The sequence below is a fragment of the Blennius ocellaris genome (assembly GCF_963422515.1).
Source record: "Blennius ocellaris genome assembly, chromosome: 1".
Classification (NCBI taxonomy): Eukaryota; Metazoa; Chordata; class Actinopteri; order Blenniiformes; family Blenniidae; genus Blennius; species Blennius ocellaris.
This window is the reverse complement of record NC_137650.1, coordinates 15,919,142-15,933,207: the sequence shown is the minus strand read 5'-3', so window position 1 is coordinate 15,933,207 and position 14,066 is coordinate 15,919,142. Positions and strand designations below refer to the sequence as shown.

At 43.9% G+C, this 14,066-nt stretch overlaps 1 protein-coding gene across 1 annotated transcript in view; it reads right to left on the bottom strand.

Moving 5' to 3' along the window:
* Positions 1–14,066, bottom strand: part of znf536 (zinc finger protein 536) — a gene marked incomplete at its 3' end in the record, with an annotated part of 205,727 nt that overhangs the window by 73,329 nt on the left and 118,332 nt on the right. The window contains exon 4 of the mRNA XM_080520613.1: positions 4,860–7,156. Within this exon, the coding sequence (XP_080376739.1) occupies positions 4,860–7,155 (2,296 nt within the window). The 5' untranslated portion in view covers position 7,156. The remainder of the gene's footprint in view (positions 1–4,859; positions 7,157–14,066) is intronic.

The following is a 14,066-nucleotide window of genomic DNA, read 5'->3' as shown; positions in this document are numbered from 1 at the left end:
TGGGAAATCCAGAGTTGGTAAATCCGGAAGGCTTTTTTTTTTTTTTCCTCTTTAATTTCAACGATGTTTGAACTAATATCAGGTTATAACACGAGATTTCTCGCATCATTTATATTCATAGCAGTCTGGATCTTGTTCAACTCTACTTTATGCCTGTGTTAATGACATAGTAATTACTCTGTAACAGTTTGTATGCATGTGTAATTACGCCCCCATTGTACAGTCGCAATTAGATGAATATCCACGCTTTATAACCTAAGGCGTCAAGTTGGCAAATCCAATTTCAATTTGTATGGAGCAAGCATTTTGCCTGCTTGTTTGAGCCGTGGTAAGACCAGGGATATGCAGGCTAATCCCTGCCATGTTAAACGCAAAAAAAAAAAAAAAATGTAGACATGAGGGATTCTCTGGAGAGAGAGAGAGAGAGAGAGAGAGAGAGAGAGAGAGAGAGAGAGAGAGAGGGTGGGAGTGTATGGAGTCTTTTACAGCCAGCAGCAAAGAGGTGGGAGTGTTTTATTTTAAAGGGAAGGTGGCGGAGACGCATGCGAGGAGGACTGCTGCCGCTGTAGGCCTTGCACGCTTGCCGCAAAGCCAATTTTATACAGCTCCGGCTACATTTAGCCTGTGTCGCGGCGGCAGAATGGAAAGACGCTATCGTGCAAAATGTGGATTTTCTATGGAGATTTATTTGCATTTAAGAGGGGAGTGAAAGGTTTCTCTTAGGGATGAGATAAATGCCTTTCACAAATACCTGTTGCTGAACATCACCACTGCACTATATTTTCTTCCAGGTTTTCTGAAGCCTGATCATCACAGAAAACAATTACACGAAGTCAATTCAAGGAAAACAAAACAAAACAGGAGACGATGATGGGCATATATGTAATTAGCTTTTTTGTTTTCTGTCTTTTTTTTTTTTATAAAGAGGCTATCTTTAATAGGAAGAAACATGCTGAAGGTTAGCTGCAGAGCTGCATTTAATAAGGAAGGTCTTTAGAGGACATCTCCGACAAAGGCCTTTGTTTTTTCTGCTCTTTCTTCCCCACTTCTTCCCTTTTTTTCCCCTCGCTCGTTGCTTTTAAACAAGCGCCGTCTCAAAGACAAAAGTGGCAGAGTTGACCTTCTTTCACAGTTGAGATGTTATTGTTGATTACTATAATTTAAGTTTAACTCAGAATTGCTGTGGGTAGGTGGCGGGGCATGAAGCTCACAGAGCGCCGCCTTGTAGGTACGGAGAGAGAGAGAGAGTGAGACAGAGAGAGAGAAAGATGAGGCTGAGATATTAAGATAAAGACAATGGTACAGTAGCCACATCCTGCTCTCTACAGAGGAGAGTGACATATCACATACTATAAAGCATGGTCTCTCACACACACACACACACACACACACACACACACACACACACACACACACACACACACACACACACACACACACTGAACAAACATGGCACCTTTCTCCACATGAGACTCAGACACATTTTTCTCACACATCAAAGCTTCTAATTTGAGAGTCCCTGAGCTCCAAATGTGCTTCACATTGTGTAAGTTGTGAAAAGCGACAGATCAAGTTGTAGGTTTTTTTTTCTTTCTTTTTACCACTGATTAAAAAACAGGAAGTGGTAAAACAAGTATTGTTAATATTTTCTTTTTGTGCCAAATCTATTTGTTTTCTAAAATGCTGAAGAAAAAGGGGCTGCCGAATGTCTCTCGTCCCCACTTCGATACAAATCAATTTTTCTCCTTTATGGTTTTTTGCATTTTTGTTTCCGAAAAGTTTAGCGCTTAGAGGCAACCTTTTGAAACTGATGACATTTTATACAGTAATGGCAGAAATTCTGAAAACTATGCAATTTTCATGCCTGGCCATGAGTTGGTCGTGTTTTTTTTTTTTTTTTAATTGTTTTCTTCTTTTTTTTTTTTTTTATGAAAACACACACACACACACACAAACACAACAGAGAACAATACCCTACGCATATTAACAATGTGAGTACACAGTCATTCGTATGGACAGACGTCAAACTTTGATTGTTATTACGGTGACTTAACTATAAAACTACCAAGTCCCAGGAGACACTCTGGAGAAAACATTGTTCTTATTGTCCATCTCCTGAGCATGTGTACAACTACTAGTTACTACAGCCGTGAAACACAAACACAGTAGCAGCGTTTCCAATGTTTACATGGAGACAGTGCGAGTGTGTGTTTTCAGAAAGTTGCGTTTTCCTTTATTTACACAACGATGGAATGGGACTATTTTCAAAAAGCTGACTTTTCGGTGGCTCTGAGCACCGTGTCATGGACATGAACAACCAAACCTCAAAAATGTCCAGTTTTCATTGGGAAATGTTGTCGCGTAAACGGGGCCTTTGACATCTTATTCTGGGAAAGGATGGGACACACTACCTGCACACTCACCAGCACAAAGAGCAAAATCAGGACCTCGTGGAAACCAGTGGGGTTGTTTGCGCACTGTTTGAATGGATTTCTGTACGTATATTTTATTCTTTAATCCTGCCCTTCTTCTCCAGAGGTGGCGTCTTCAGGGCGAGATTTAACCACTCCACTAAATCTAATGCAATGCTTTGTCCTTTGTTCATCTGGTAGTAAATACTACCAGTTTTATGAGTTTTTTTTATTTTTCTTGTATACAGCTTACAGTACCTCTGAAGTTGTTGAAATGCCACGAGCTGTAGCCATCAGATTCAAAGTGCTTGAGTCAAAGAGACAGGGGGAGGGAGAGAGAGAAAGAGAATGAGAGAGAGAGAGAGAGCAAGATATGGAGGGAGAAACTTCCAGCATTAAAATTCAGAAGATAATTACATCCGCTACACCCCCACCCTGTTGAGAAAGTGTTATGTTTAATAGTCTCTATAAAGAAAATAGGTTTTTATCTCACTCTCATTTTCATTAATTCCTAATTGGGGTGGGGGGTTGTCTGTTATTATTTCTTAGATTAAAATAAACATAGCCTGTCCCATGTTCAAACCCATCACACTACACGGGCACGATAAGGACTTCATGCCTCTGTGAATAAATAAACAATTATGTCTCCACTGGTGGAATTAAGTTGCTTACAGCCTTAAGCTAAGCCACTCTGATTTATATTTATATTTATTTATATTTTTTTCTTTCTCAAAAGACTTAAAAGCACATCCTCACGCTTGCAAATGAAGTTCACTAATTTTTTTGACCTGCTTTATATGTATATCTTTAATTAGTGTCTTGTTTAGCTTAAACCGACTGATTATCGCGTATTCGTGACCTAATTACTGCGCACGCTTCTTAACGCCAGCACAGTGCCCTGAGGAGCAACCAAAAGTTACCTTTAAAAACTTGTGTAATCATTAGCAATGAGCCTCCCTTAATCCCTCTAAACATACACTTATCTAGCCCCAGCCGGCCTGTGTTTGCTGGGAAGGGAGAAAGGGAGGGGATTGGTTGTCTCCGACGTGTTTATTAAAGACATTTATTAATCACTGTGGTTAAAACGACTTTGTCCCTACGCTCCTACTCTTTACTCGTGTTCCATGGGGGATCCAGGCTGCTAACCTGCAAATGAGAACGCTGTGATGGAGCCTGTCTCCTCCTCCCGTGTTCTCAGGAGTCTTTGACCTAATCTGAAGGATTGCAATGCTAACACAACACTGGGCAGTGTTGGAGCTGCGTCCAACATGGCGTGAGTACTCCGTAGTAGGAGCAAAGCCTTGTGGGTACAGGTTGTGTTGTAAACGGGGTCAGCGAGAGGAGCTTCTGCACGTCGTCGGAAGACCGCCGTGCTGTGTCGCGCAACGGCGTTTCAATAAACCGAGTTAACTAAACAACCAGTGTGCGGTTCATGTAAGCAACAATGGGAAGGTTTACGACCGATGAAATATTTAAATATTGGGGGCAAGTCGAGAGTGGCGATCGTCACTACCAATCCGCAGACGGACGGCTGCGCTGTCGCTCCTCCTCACAGACCCGTTCCTCTGTGCTCGGTAATTCAACGGAGGGGAGACGGAAAAACGTAGCCGGCGTTTCTTTTCTGTACCATCCAAAAAAATTTCAACGGGACCATGTGCAAACCCGTCCCACACCACAACATCCCAGAACAAATAGTGCGATGGAACCGCGGCTAAAGTCATTTCAGTTCAGGGGCCACATCAAGCCCAAATTCAGACCAGCCATAATAGCCTGTAAATCTGAATGTCAAAGTTTTGTTGTGTACAAACTATCGCAACGTGAAGCCAATTTGAATGACACACAATGACAATGAATTACAATTACAATCACAATGACAGCATGGTTTTGAGGATAATGGTTGTTATAAGGTGGCTGGCTTTCATGGCATCGCTACCGATATCTTAGTGGTTTGACTGGATTGGAGCTTCTTGTGGGTTTTGGCACAGGGGCCTTATGTTTGACACCTCTGTCTTATAGACTGTTTTTTTTTTCTCTCCTTGCCATGCAATAACCCCAACTAGTTGAGTTCAGACGGTCTGGCATAGATGACACTTTATTTTTCTCTATTGCAATGCTCATGAGTTCAATGAGTATTTCAATGTGAGCTTTCAGTTTGCAGTGTTAAATGATGAGAGATACTTATATGTCGATAAATAAATTGAAGTGAATGTACCCTTGTCTGTCTGGATGTGTGTGTTTAAAGGTTCCAACATAAGCAAAGCACTGCAAGGGTGTGTGAGGGTTTGTGTGTATTTGAGTTATGTGAGGAATGTATGGCTCTCACTCAATTTTCATTCTCTTTTGAAGACAATTTCCCCACTGATATCTATATATACAGTGATATACACTGGGATTTGTTGAGAAAACTACATAGGAATGTGATTTAAGTGTACTCTATCTCATTCTTACCTGAGGATGGAGAAGAAGGATGTGGGCTGTCATCCTGGATGCTTCCTGTCTGCGAGTGTCCGCCGCCTGCCCCGCTCTCTTCTGTCACATTGGAGGAACCAGGGGTGGTGGAGCGGCTGATGGACTGGGACTCGGGGTCACTTGCTGACCCGCGGCGCTCGTCGAGGCCTTGTTGAAGTGCTTCTTCCATGCTTCTCCTGTCTTTACCGTGGATTCTTGAGTGGACAACCATCTGATGGTAGGTTCTGAAGACCCGTCCACAGTCAGGACACTCTGAAGGTTTGTCCTTCAGGCTGGACAGATTGGAAAGGCTGTAGTCGATATTTGGGCTGCCCAAGCCAGCCAGAGCTCCAGGAGCATCAGCACCACCATGGTGAGCCATTAAGTCACGATGACTGTCGTAGCCTCTTCCATCTTCCTTCAAGGACATCATGGTTCCGCCAGACACCTTGGATACCTGCAAAGCTTCAGAGAGCTGCTTTTGCTTTGAGCTATCACTAGCAGCAATCAGGGAGTAGTCTTGTTTATCTTTTGAAAAGGGGTGCAATGCCCCTGTGCCACTCATCTCATCTTCCTGCCCTGTGGGTATATGGTGTGAATGCTGCTGCTGATCCTTGGGCATGAAAGCTCTGTCCATAGCCATGCCGCGAGCCATTATCTGCCATGCTTGGTAGCTATTGAGGGAGTCCATCTCTGCAACTTTTGCAGCTGCCTGGAGGCGCTCCATACAGCTCGACTTGAGTGGTGGCACAAGGTTGAGACAACCAAGGAGCGAGCGCTTCTCATTTTCTCCCAATGCGTGTCCCATTCCACCTGCCATTGGTCCCAGAAGCTTGCCCAACATCTCCTTTTCCTTCATGGCTATCCCTGCCTTGGCCAACATCTGGTGCTGCTCACTCAGACCCTGCTTGTCTGGTGAAAGGAAGCCTCCCTGGAGACAGGAGATGTAGCGGGAATAAAGGTTAGCATGAGCTTCTTGAGCCAGACTGTTCATGCTATTGACGGCAGCTATGTCTTGCTCACTATGCTGGGGTGGCTTGCTCTTGATGGCCAGTTTGTTTAGGTGCACCTTCATATGGTTCTTGAGGAACCAGGGTTCCTTAAAGCGGCGGCCACAGATTTGGCAGCAGTGTTCAAAAGAGTCCTTGTGCTTTCGCATGTGACCCTTGAGGAACCAAGCTTGGCTGAACACCTGGCCACACACGTCACAACGAAATTCAGTGGCTGGCTGCACACCTCCACCTCCACCACCAGCTGCGCCCTGTGTTGTTTCAGCTGTAATGTGGGCCTTCTCCACATGGCTGATCAGCTCTTCTTCGTGGGAGGCAGCAAACTCACAGAGAGTACATTTGTAGGGCTTGTGAAGTATGCGGATATGGCGGTCCAGCTCCTCACGCTTCTTGAACTTCCCTTTGCAGAAGGTGCAACGGAAGCCTGTCGTTGGATTCAGGGACTGCTCGTCTTGGGCGCCGGCCGGCTTGGGTGAAGAGGAAGGCTGGGACAGTGTCTCCGGGGTGGCGAGGCCTGATGGGGTTGGTGGACCGCAGGTTGAGCCTAACGGCTGCTGAAGGGTGTTGGAACTGCTATTGAGGCTCAGATGTGGTGTTTGAGGGGGCGGAAGGAGACTTCCACTGCCTCTCATCTGCTTGTCCCTCAGGATGGCCCGCTCCTCCAGCTCATGCAGCAGCCGGTTTTCCTCTCGGACACGGCCACGACCCTTGCCGAGATTTCCTAGCTTGTGGGTGCGGAGATGAATCTTCAGGTTTCCTTTCTGGGCTGCTCTGTGGTCACAGTAGGGGCACTTGAATGGCTTCTCTCCGGTGTGCGTGCGCATGTGGAGCGAGAGGATGCTGTTAAAGCGGAAGCGCTTGCCACACAATGGACAGGGATATTTTCTGTTCTTGCGTGCATCATCTTCAATATCATTCATCTGGGACATAATGCCCAAGTTCTGCCCGTTGAGAAACTGCTGCAAGTCAACACGGCCGTTCAACCCACTTAGCGCCCCTGCATCAATGTCTCGGTTGAGCTGATTGGCCAGCAGGGCCATTTGACTGCTGATGGGCTGGCTGGCCAGGGCTGCGTGGTGCGTCTTCTCATCCAACGGCGTGGCGGCCTTCTCTTCGGGGATTTGCTGTGGGCGATGTAGGTCGGGAAACGCGTGTCCTAGCTGGGCGGTGAGCTGGTGAAGCTTCTGACTTATCGGGTAGCGTCCATTTAACACTGCACTGCTCAGATGGGCATCAGCGTCAGGCACCACCGACGACACACCAAGACATAAACTCGAGTCCTCCATCCTGAAAAATCAGAGAGAAAGAAAGAACTCGGTGAGAAATTACTGAGGTTAAACATTGCCTTTTAAAAGTAAAACATCATTGAGGTGCTGATTGTCCACCAAAACATCAACAATTACATTAAGAAAGCAACATTCTGGAGAAATTCTTCAGATAATGACACCTGTGGCGCATCACATGATATAGAGAAATAAAGATGGTCGTCTTTGATGTACAGACATACATTGACACCAGAAAGGACGTGGAGAGATACTGTGACTGCTTAGAACTTTTTTCAAAATGTAAAACCATTTTGGATGAAATAATTACTCTGTAAACACAGTGAGCAGTGTATAATTAAGCTACTTGTGCCCATCCTATCAGAATTCCTTCAATTACACGCCTTAATGAAATGGAGCAACTGCATTGTCGGGAAGACACCGCAATACTACAATTATGATATTAACAATAGCACTTAAAACCAAGGGGTTACTCCAGTAAACACAACATCCTTATCTCGGTGCCACGACACTTGTCTTGGCGCAATATTCCATTAAAGAGCCATATTACATTTGATGTGAATCACTTTGCTCTCCTCCTGCTTGTGTATACCCCTCCACCCCTACCCCCATAACCATCACTCAGTTCTCTCTCTTGCTTCTGACTCTCCTGTTTCCAGGAAAGAAAGAAAAGAAAACAACAGTTCAAATAACAGCCGGCTGTGATGAAAGGGGTTTGTGATGCACTCAAAATTTCATCAGGTGATTCACGACTACAAAAAAACAAAGCAGAGGACATTGAACCTGACTGGACGTAGGAGGATTAAATCCCCGGACACTACTTCTACTGAGATGCATCACACAGTTTTCAGACCGTCACGCCGTGCCATCACTGAGAATATTTTCATTCCATATGTGTGACATCAGTGGTTAAATAATTAAAAAAATGGGAATAACATTGGTTTTAATGCTGATCCATCTGTTCTCCAGATGGAGAGGTATAAACATCTATCCGCGCACTTCCTGCCTGCTTGTGGGGGTCAAACCCTCAGAAACAATAATCGTGGTTCTGCTTTGGTCAACAAAATATTGTATAATATCTCATTAAGCTGATTAGTATGCTGCTTGGTAACAGTGGCAGCCACTGGGCTATAATGCACAATTGCAATCATCAAAAAGAATCCTTTCATAGAGATGTAGCATTAGGTCAGTTTGCTGGTATCAGATTGGAAATCTTCGAGAAGCATACTGACAGCAATGAGGCACACCCACAATAAATATGTGCACACATGTTCAGTCTCCACCTTATAAGGCATGAAGGGCATCTGAGATTCTGTCCTTCTTCTTCATCATCACCCTCCATTTGTTTTCTTGTTTACTTGACAATTTTCTCCCTTTCTCTCGTCAGTGGGAGGTCAGTGGACATAAGGGGCGCCTGTTCTTGCCGCCGCTGGCCCCTCCAACACACGGTCCATGGTGGATTCTTATCTTCTGGACATGAATCAGACACTGTGACCACTCTCTAACTTGTGCGTAGTCTAGAGGAATGCGACACTTGTGGGTTGCCTTTTGTGTTCGGTTTATTTCTCCCCGCAAGTATCGTAAAGCGATTCTCGTGAATTCATCAGCAACATAATGGGAATGCTATGTTCAGCCGGCCGGGTGCTAGGCCTCTGTCAGTCTACTTAAAAACTACAACAGATCGTATGATTGTATCCTCATGTGATTTGCGGATACAATAGAACTACTTTAAAAGCTTGATGCACTTTATACATATTTAGATCGGCTGCTCATCCAACAAATGCATGCTCCCCACAAACATGCCACCATTCAAAAGAGAAATAAAAAGCCTTTCCGACAATAGGAGATTGATTGCCAAGAAGTGATGATAAAACAAAGGAATAGTCGACCACACATAAATTCCTTGGGTTCCTTTTTTTTGTTTTGTTTTTTTGTACTCTGTATGTATATAGGAGAGATATATTCATGGTCATATAGACACACATTTATTATGAGAATTGAGAATTACTGTGCAAGATCAAAGTTACAACTTTTGTTCGCCTGCTTTAAAAGACTTAGGTTTTAAATTGTATTTATGTGACACCCCGGCTTCCATCAGCAGCCGTGCATATATTGGAGCAGACCTTATTTGAATGGGCCCTTTTTTACAGAAGCGGCTGCCTTTTGGAATAGAAATCTGTGATTTAAACTAGGCTGATGAGCTGTTGCTCATTTGGGGAGATAGCAGCTTGCCCTTTTCTTCAATTTGATTTCTGCCTTTATCTTTAACATATAACAAAGGCAGATAGACAATGGAATAATGTGAAATGAACTGACGAATCCAGTTTGTGTTTTTTATAAACGTATCCTGGCTGACGAGCGTATGCAAATGAGGCACATTAATATGCCTGCCTTGCTCCCGAGTCATTTTATATTTTTTCCCCTGATTAAAAAGGACATTTCTTATGTGACATCCCCCCTCTGCTCACATCAATACACACATGCGAGGGAATTTGAGGGTGTCGTACAAGTGCGAACACATAGACACACAGCGGAGCAACACAACCCTTTCACTACAGACAACAATTCAATATGCGGATGCCCTCTAAAAGACACGGTGTGCATGTTGAGACTCAGTTTTATCTGCCCACAGAATTCACATCAACAGCTCTTCTCACCATATAGTAGCTCGCATTTCTGCAAGTCTCGTGCCCAAGACGCACCACAACTGCATCGAGTTTTGTTTCATCTTACCAGTCAAATCAAAGGAGCAGTTGTGTCTTTCTTTCTCTGCAGTTGCTGTGTCGACGCAGTAACAGACAAGAGGTGCACCGACAGCGTCTGTCTGCCGTTAGTCTAACCTGTACGGCCTTATCACTTCCTGGCATGTGCAAGCAAAGCAGCCTCATTAAACCTATTGGCTCCTCTGTTACCTTAAAAAAAGAGAGCGAAACCACAAAGACTTCCTTCAGCATTTTCTCACGACGGTTCACTTGTTGTCTTTATAGTTTGTGGTTTAATATTCAGCGAAGCACCACGTGCGCCCCGTAAACACGTCGGAGCCCGTGCACATTCACAGAGAAAAAAAAACCCATTTCTCTTCAATCCTCAGCTTAATTATAAGTGGTATCTGGAACACAATGGAAGTGTATTTCAGTCACCATTTTCAATGTGCTCAGTTCATTTCGGTCTTATCAAAAGTAGCATGCATCTTAAATGCACGCGGGATTTAAATGTGCTCCCCTCTAATTGTAACCATATAAATTAAAGAACATGAAAGGCAGTTTCAATATTGTCTACCTATTGTGCATTTCTATTAAAATAAATGATTTCAAAGACAATCCACTGGAGTGTTGTCATAAAAAACTTTTGCCTGACATTTAAGACCGCAGTTTGGTTTTTTTTTGACGGTGGCAGAGGGTGCTCAAGGATCGAAAAGCCATTACTTGGACTTTACTTTGTTATTTTGTCATGTATCGACACTAAACCCATCGACTAATCACAATGCAATACCTCATTAAGTCCTAATGAACAAATTCATTGCATTAAACAAATCAATCATTATTCACAATGCACTGAATTCAATCATATTTCCACCAAATCATTAATGAGGCGAGGGGTGGGGGGGTGCATTCCGATGTTGGAGGGACGATGTTGGGCTTTCCATATGTTACACGCACGAGACATTTGAAGACAAACATTTTGTTGATAAGACAAGCAGCAGGGCCATCCGGGTTCTTTCTTGAATGAACCCAGATTCACCTTATAAGTGCAAATAGAGTTTCATTGTCATTTTCAAAGATCAATTACCTCTTGGCAAAATATGGTTTAGTTAGCATTAGTGGTTTGGTAGGTGGAACACACCAGATATGAGTTTCTACCCGGCTTGTGTTTTGTTCAATTGCAGGTGGTCTTTGCAAGACGCTTAATTAATCCAATAAAAAAAAAAAAAAAAGCTGCCTTGTTTTCCTTCCTCTCTCCCGCACTTTGACTTCGCTGCATTATTACTTTCTGTAATGAGGCGAAAACACTCAGTACTGAGCTGCACATTGAAAACAGTCACACAGCACCTGCCAGATTCAATCCCAACTTCATCCTGTGCCTAGAGCCTCTTGATCAAAACTCATAACTCGGCACTATCAAAGAGACGGAGGGTGGGGAGGGTGGGGGGGGGGGGGAGTCAGAGAGTACACCTGGTCAAGGTCGGAGCTTATCCACATCAGACATGTTGCCAATAAACTTTTAAAATCCTACATCTACAATAAAGACGACCTCATCTTTCAAAGAATCATTGGGGCAATGTTTCCAGTTTCCACTGAATGAAAAAAGTTAGAACAATAATTGGTTGTGCAAAACCACCGAGGAGGGTTGGGACTTCCATATGGAGGCACCAAAAGCGTCAAGAGTCTCTGAGGTTTGTCAACTATAGATGTGTCAAAAAATAACAGGATATGTCACTTTCTAAAATCGAGAACATACATGTCAGACCAGGGGTGTCAAACACAAGACTCGTGGGCCAAATCCAGCCTGCAAAGAGACTCAATCCAGCCAGATCCTCAGGCAAATGTAAAAATTTCATTTCAAGACTTTAAAAAAAAAAAAAGTTAAAAAAAACAAAACAAAAACTGATTTCATGACACAACACTGAGAGCCGAGATGAGATATCAGTGATGGTGCCATGAAAGCTCGCATACTGTCAGGGTGAGTGTGTAGAAAAAACATACTGCAACAGCTACAGGAGAAGTTTTCTGCACATTTCACAAAAAAAAAAAAACTGGCTTTATTATCAGACTGTATCATTTTCTGTGGTAACTGTTTCATTTTGTAAAAATATCAATATTTTGATCACGCATTTAAAGGCTAAAATAGCACAAATTTACTGATCCAACCCTCTCAAGATGACATTTTGATTGTATGTGACCCCTGAACTGAATTGAGTGTGACGCCCTTGTATTACTGATATCAGTAAGAGTGGGTGTTGTTCACTTCACTGTAATGTTTTGGTCAATCAGATTTTGGACAGGGGTCCAGAGTCTTTCTTCAGGGAGACAAAGATGCAAATTCCATCTCAATCTGACCAGCAAAATCCACAAATTTGAACAAGCAGCTGTAGAACAGAATTGCATTCGGAATGAATGGATACTTGGTTGAAAAGGCTATTACAAAAATCACACAAAATCTACAGCACTGGTTCTCCTGCTGGGGTACCAAAAACCACAATGAGTTCTACGGGGTGGGGGGGGGGGGACTGTTCGAAGTCTCTGATCTATGCAGTTACAAACTGATTTGTGGCCTTTAAAATCTGACACCTCTCAAAGCACAGCACTGGTGAAACAAATAATCTTTTTTTTATTTTCCTATTTACACCAACACAGAGTATTTAACAATTTAAAACGTGCGATGGGTGGATTTGCATACCCCCCCCCCCCCCGCTTCACTTTAATACCAAGAAAAATCACAGCGAGGGAGCCGGGCTGAGACACACTCAATAGATCTGTGACAAATGTGAATGAACAGGAGTCTATGTCTTGCCCTCTTTCTCTCGCACAATATGTCATTGAGGGGCTGTTTAAGAGGTCCTGTCAACAGGTAGTTCAACTTTCAGCTCATCCCCGCTGATCAGTGGGAGCCCTCCTGACAGCGAGAAAAGAAAGACACCGGGAGGGGAGCGGGAGGGAGAGAAAGAAAAATGTTGTGGGTCTTTTTATCCGTCCATCGCTCTGACAGCCTTGCAGGGGATGCCATGGGAGGAAGATCAATGCGGGACAAGCGGATTCCCACAGTTCATTGTTCCGGGGCCAGCCAAATCATCTTCCCAAGACGGCCGGGAGCTCAAAGCTTCCCTTTATGATAACCATCCCTGGTATTATTCCCACTATGATGATGATGACCTGCAGATGTCTCCGTCTCTCTCTCTCTCTCTACGTGAGTATGTGTGTGTGTGTGTGTGTGGGTGTGTGTGTGTGTGTGTGTGTGCGTGTGTGTGTGTGTGTCGATCTGTGAACACCTCTCCCCTCCTGAGCGTGCAACAATAGAGGTCACAGTAGCGCGGCCGGACCCCTGCAGCAGCGAATAAAGAGGAGCCGCGAGCACGGGATTAACAGTGTCAAACATTTGTTAAGCAGCCTGTCTCAGTGCTGTGTACAGTAACATTACGGGAGAGAAAGGCGGAAAATAAAGAGAAATGACAGTAATTGACGCAATATTGTTAGATTACTTGACGTGGCTGCAGCTGGACTGCAGAGTCTGCACGAATCGGGCTTTAAAACTGAAGCCAGTGCAGCTTTTTCTGCACACGGTGCAAATACCAAGGATCATGCATGATGTTTCTCCCAATACTTTACAAAAGCTCGGAGGCAAAGTGGTACTTTGTCTCCTATAAAGACACAGCATCCAAGTTGTTTTTGGCACTTCGTCGTTCATGCTTTTGGTCTAATTCTGGAAAATTTCACGTTAGATTTCAGTTCCTGTTTTTAAGCTTTTTAATTCACTTGTTTAGTTTACATCTCTCAGAAAAAGAAAAAAAAAAAAAAAACATGTAAACTACACAAATCTGTGTGTGTTAAGGAGGCAAATACATCCTGTGGGCTGAGGAGATGGTTAAGATTCTAGTAATGTGATGGGGAACTCCCCCAAAGTTAACACCGTGTGTGTGTGTGTGTGTGTGTGTGTGTGTGTGTGTGTGTGTGTGTGTGTGTGTGTGTGTGTGTGTGTGTGTGTGTGTGTGTGTGTGTGTGTGTGTGTGTGTGTGTGTGTGTGTGTGTGTGTGTGTGTGTGTGTGTGTGTGACATAAAGCAGACAAAGAGTGCGATGGAGTGCTGTAAGCGTCGACAGATACAGTGCGGTTATTGTCTTTCATGCCCAATCACTTCACACTGCCACGTTTGTTGTCTGACACACACACACACATACACACACACACACACACACACACA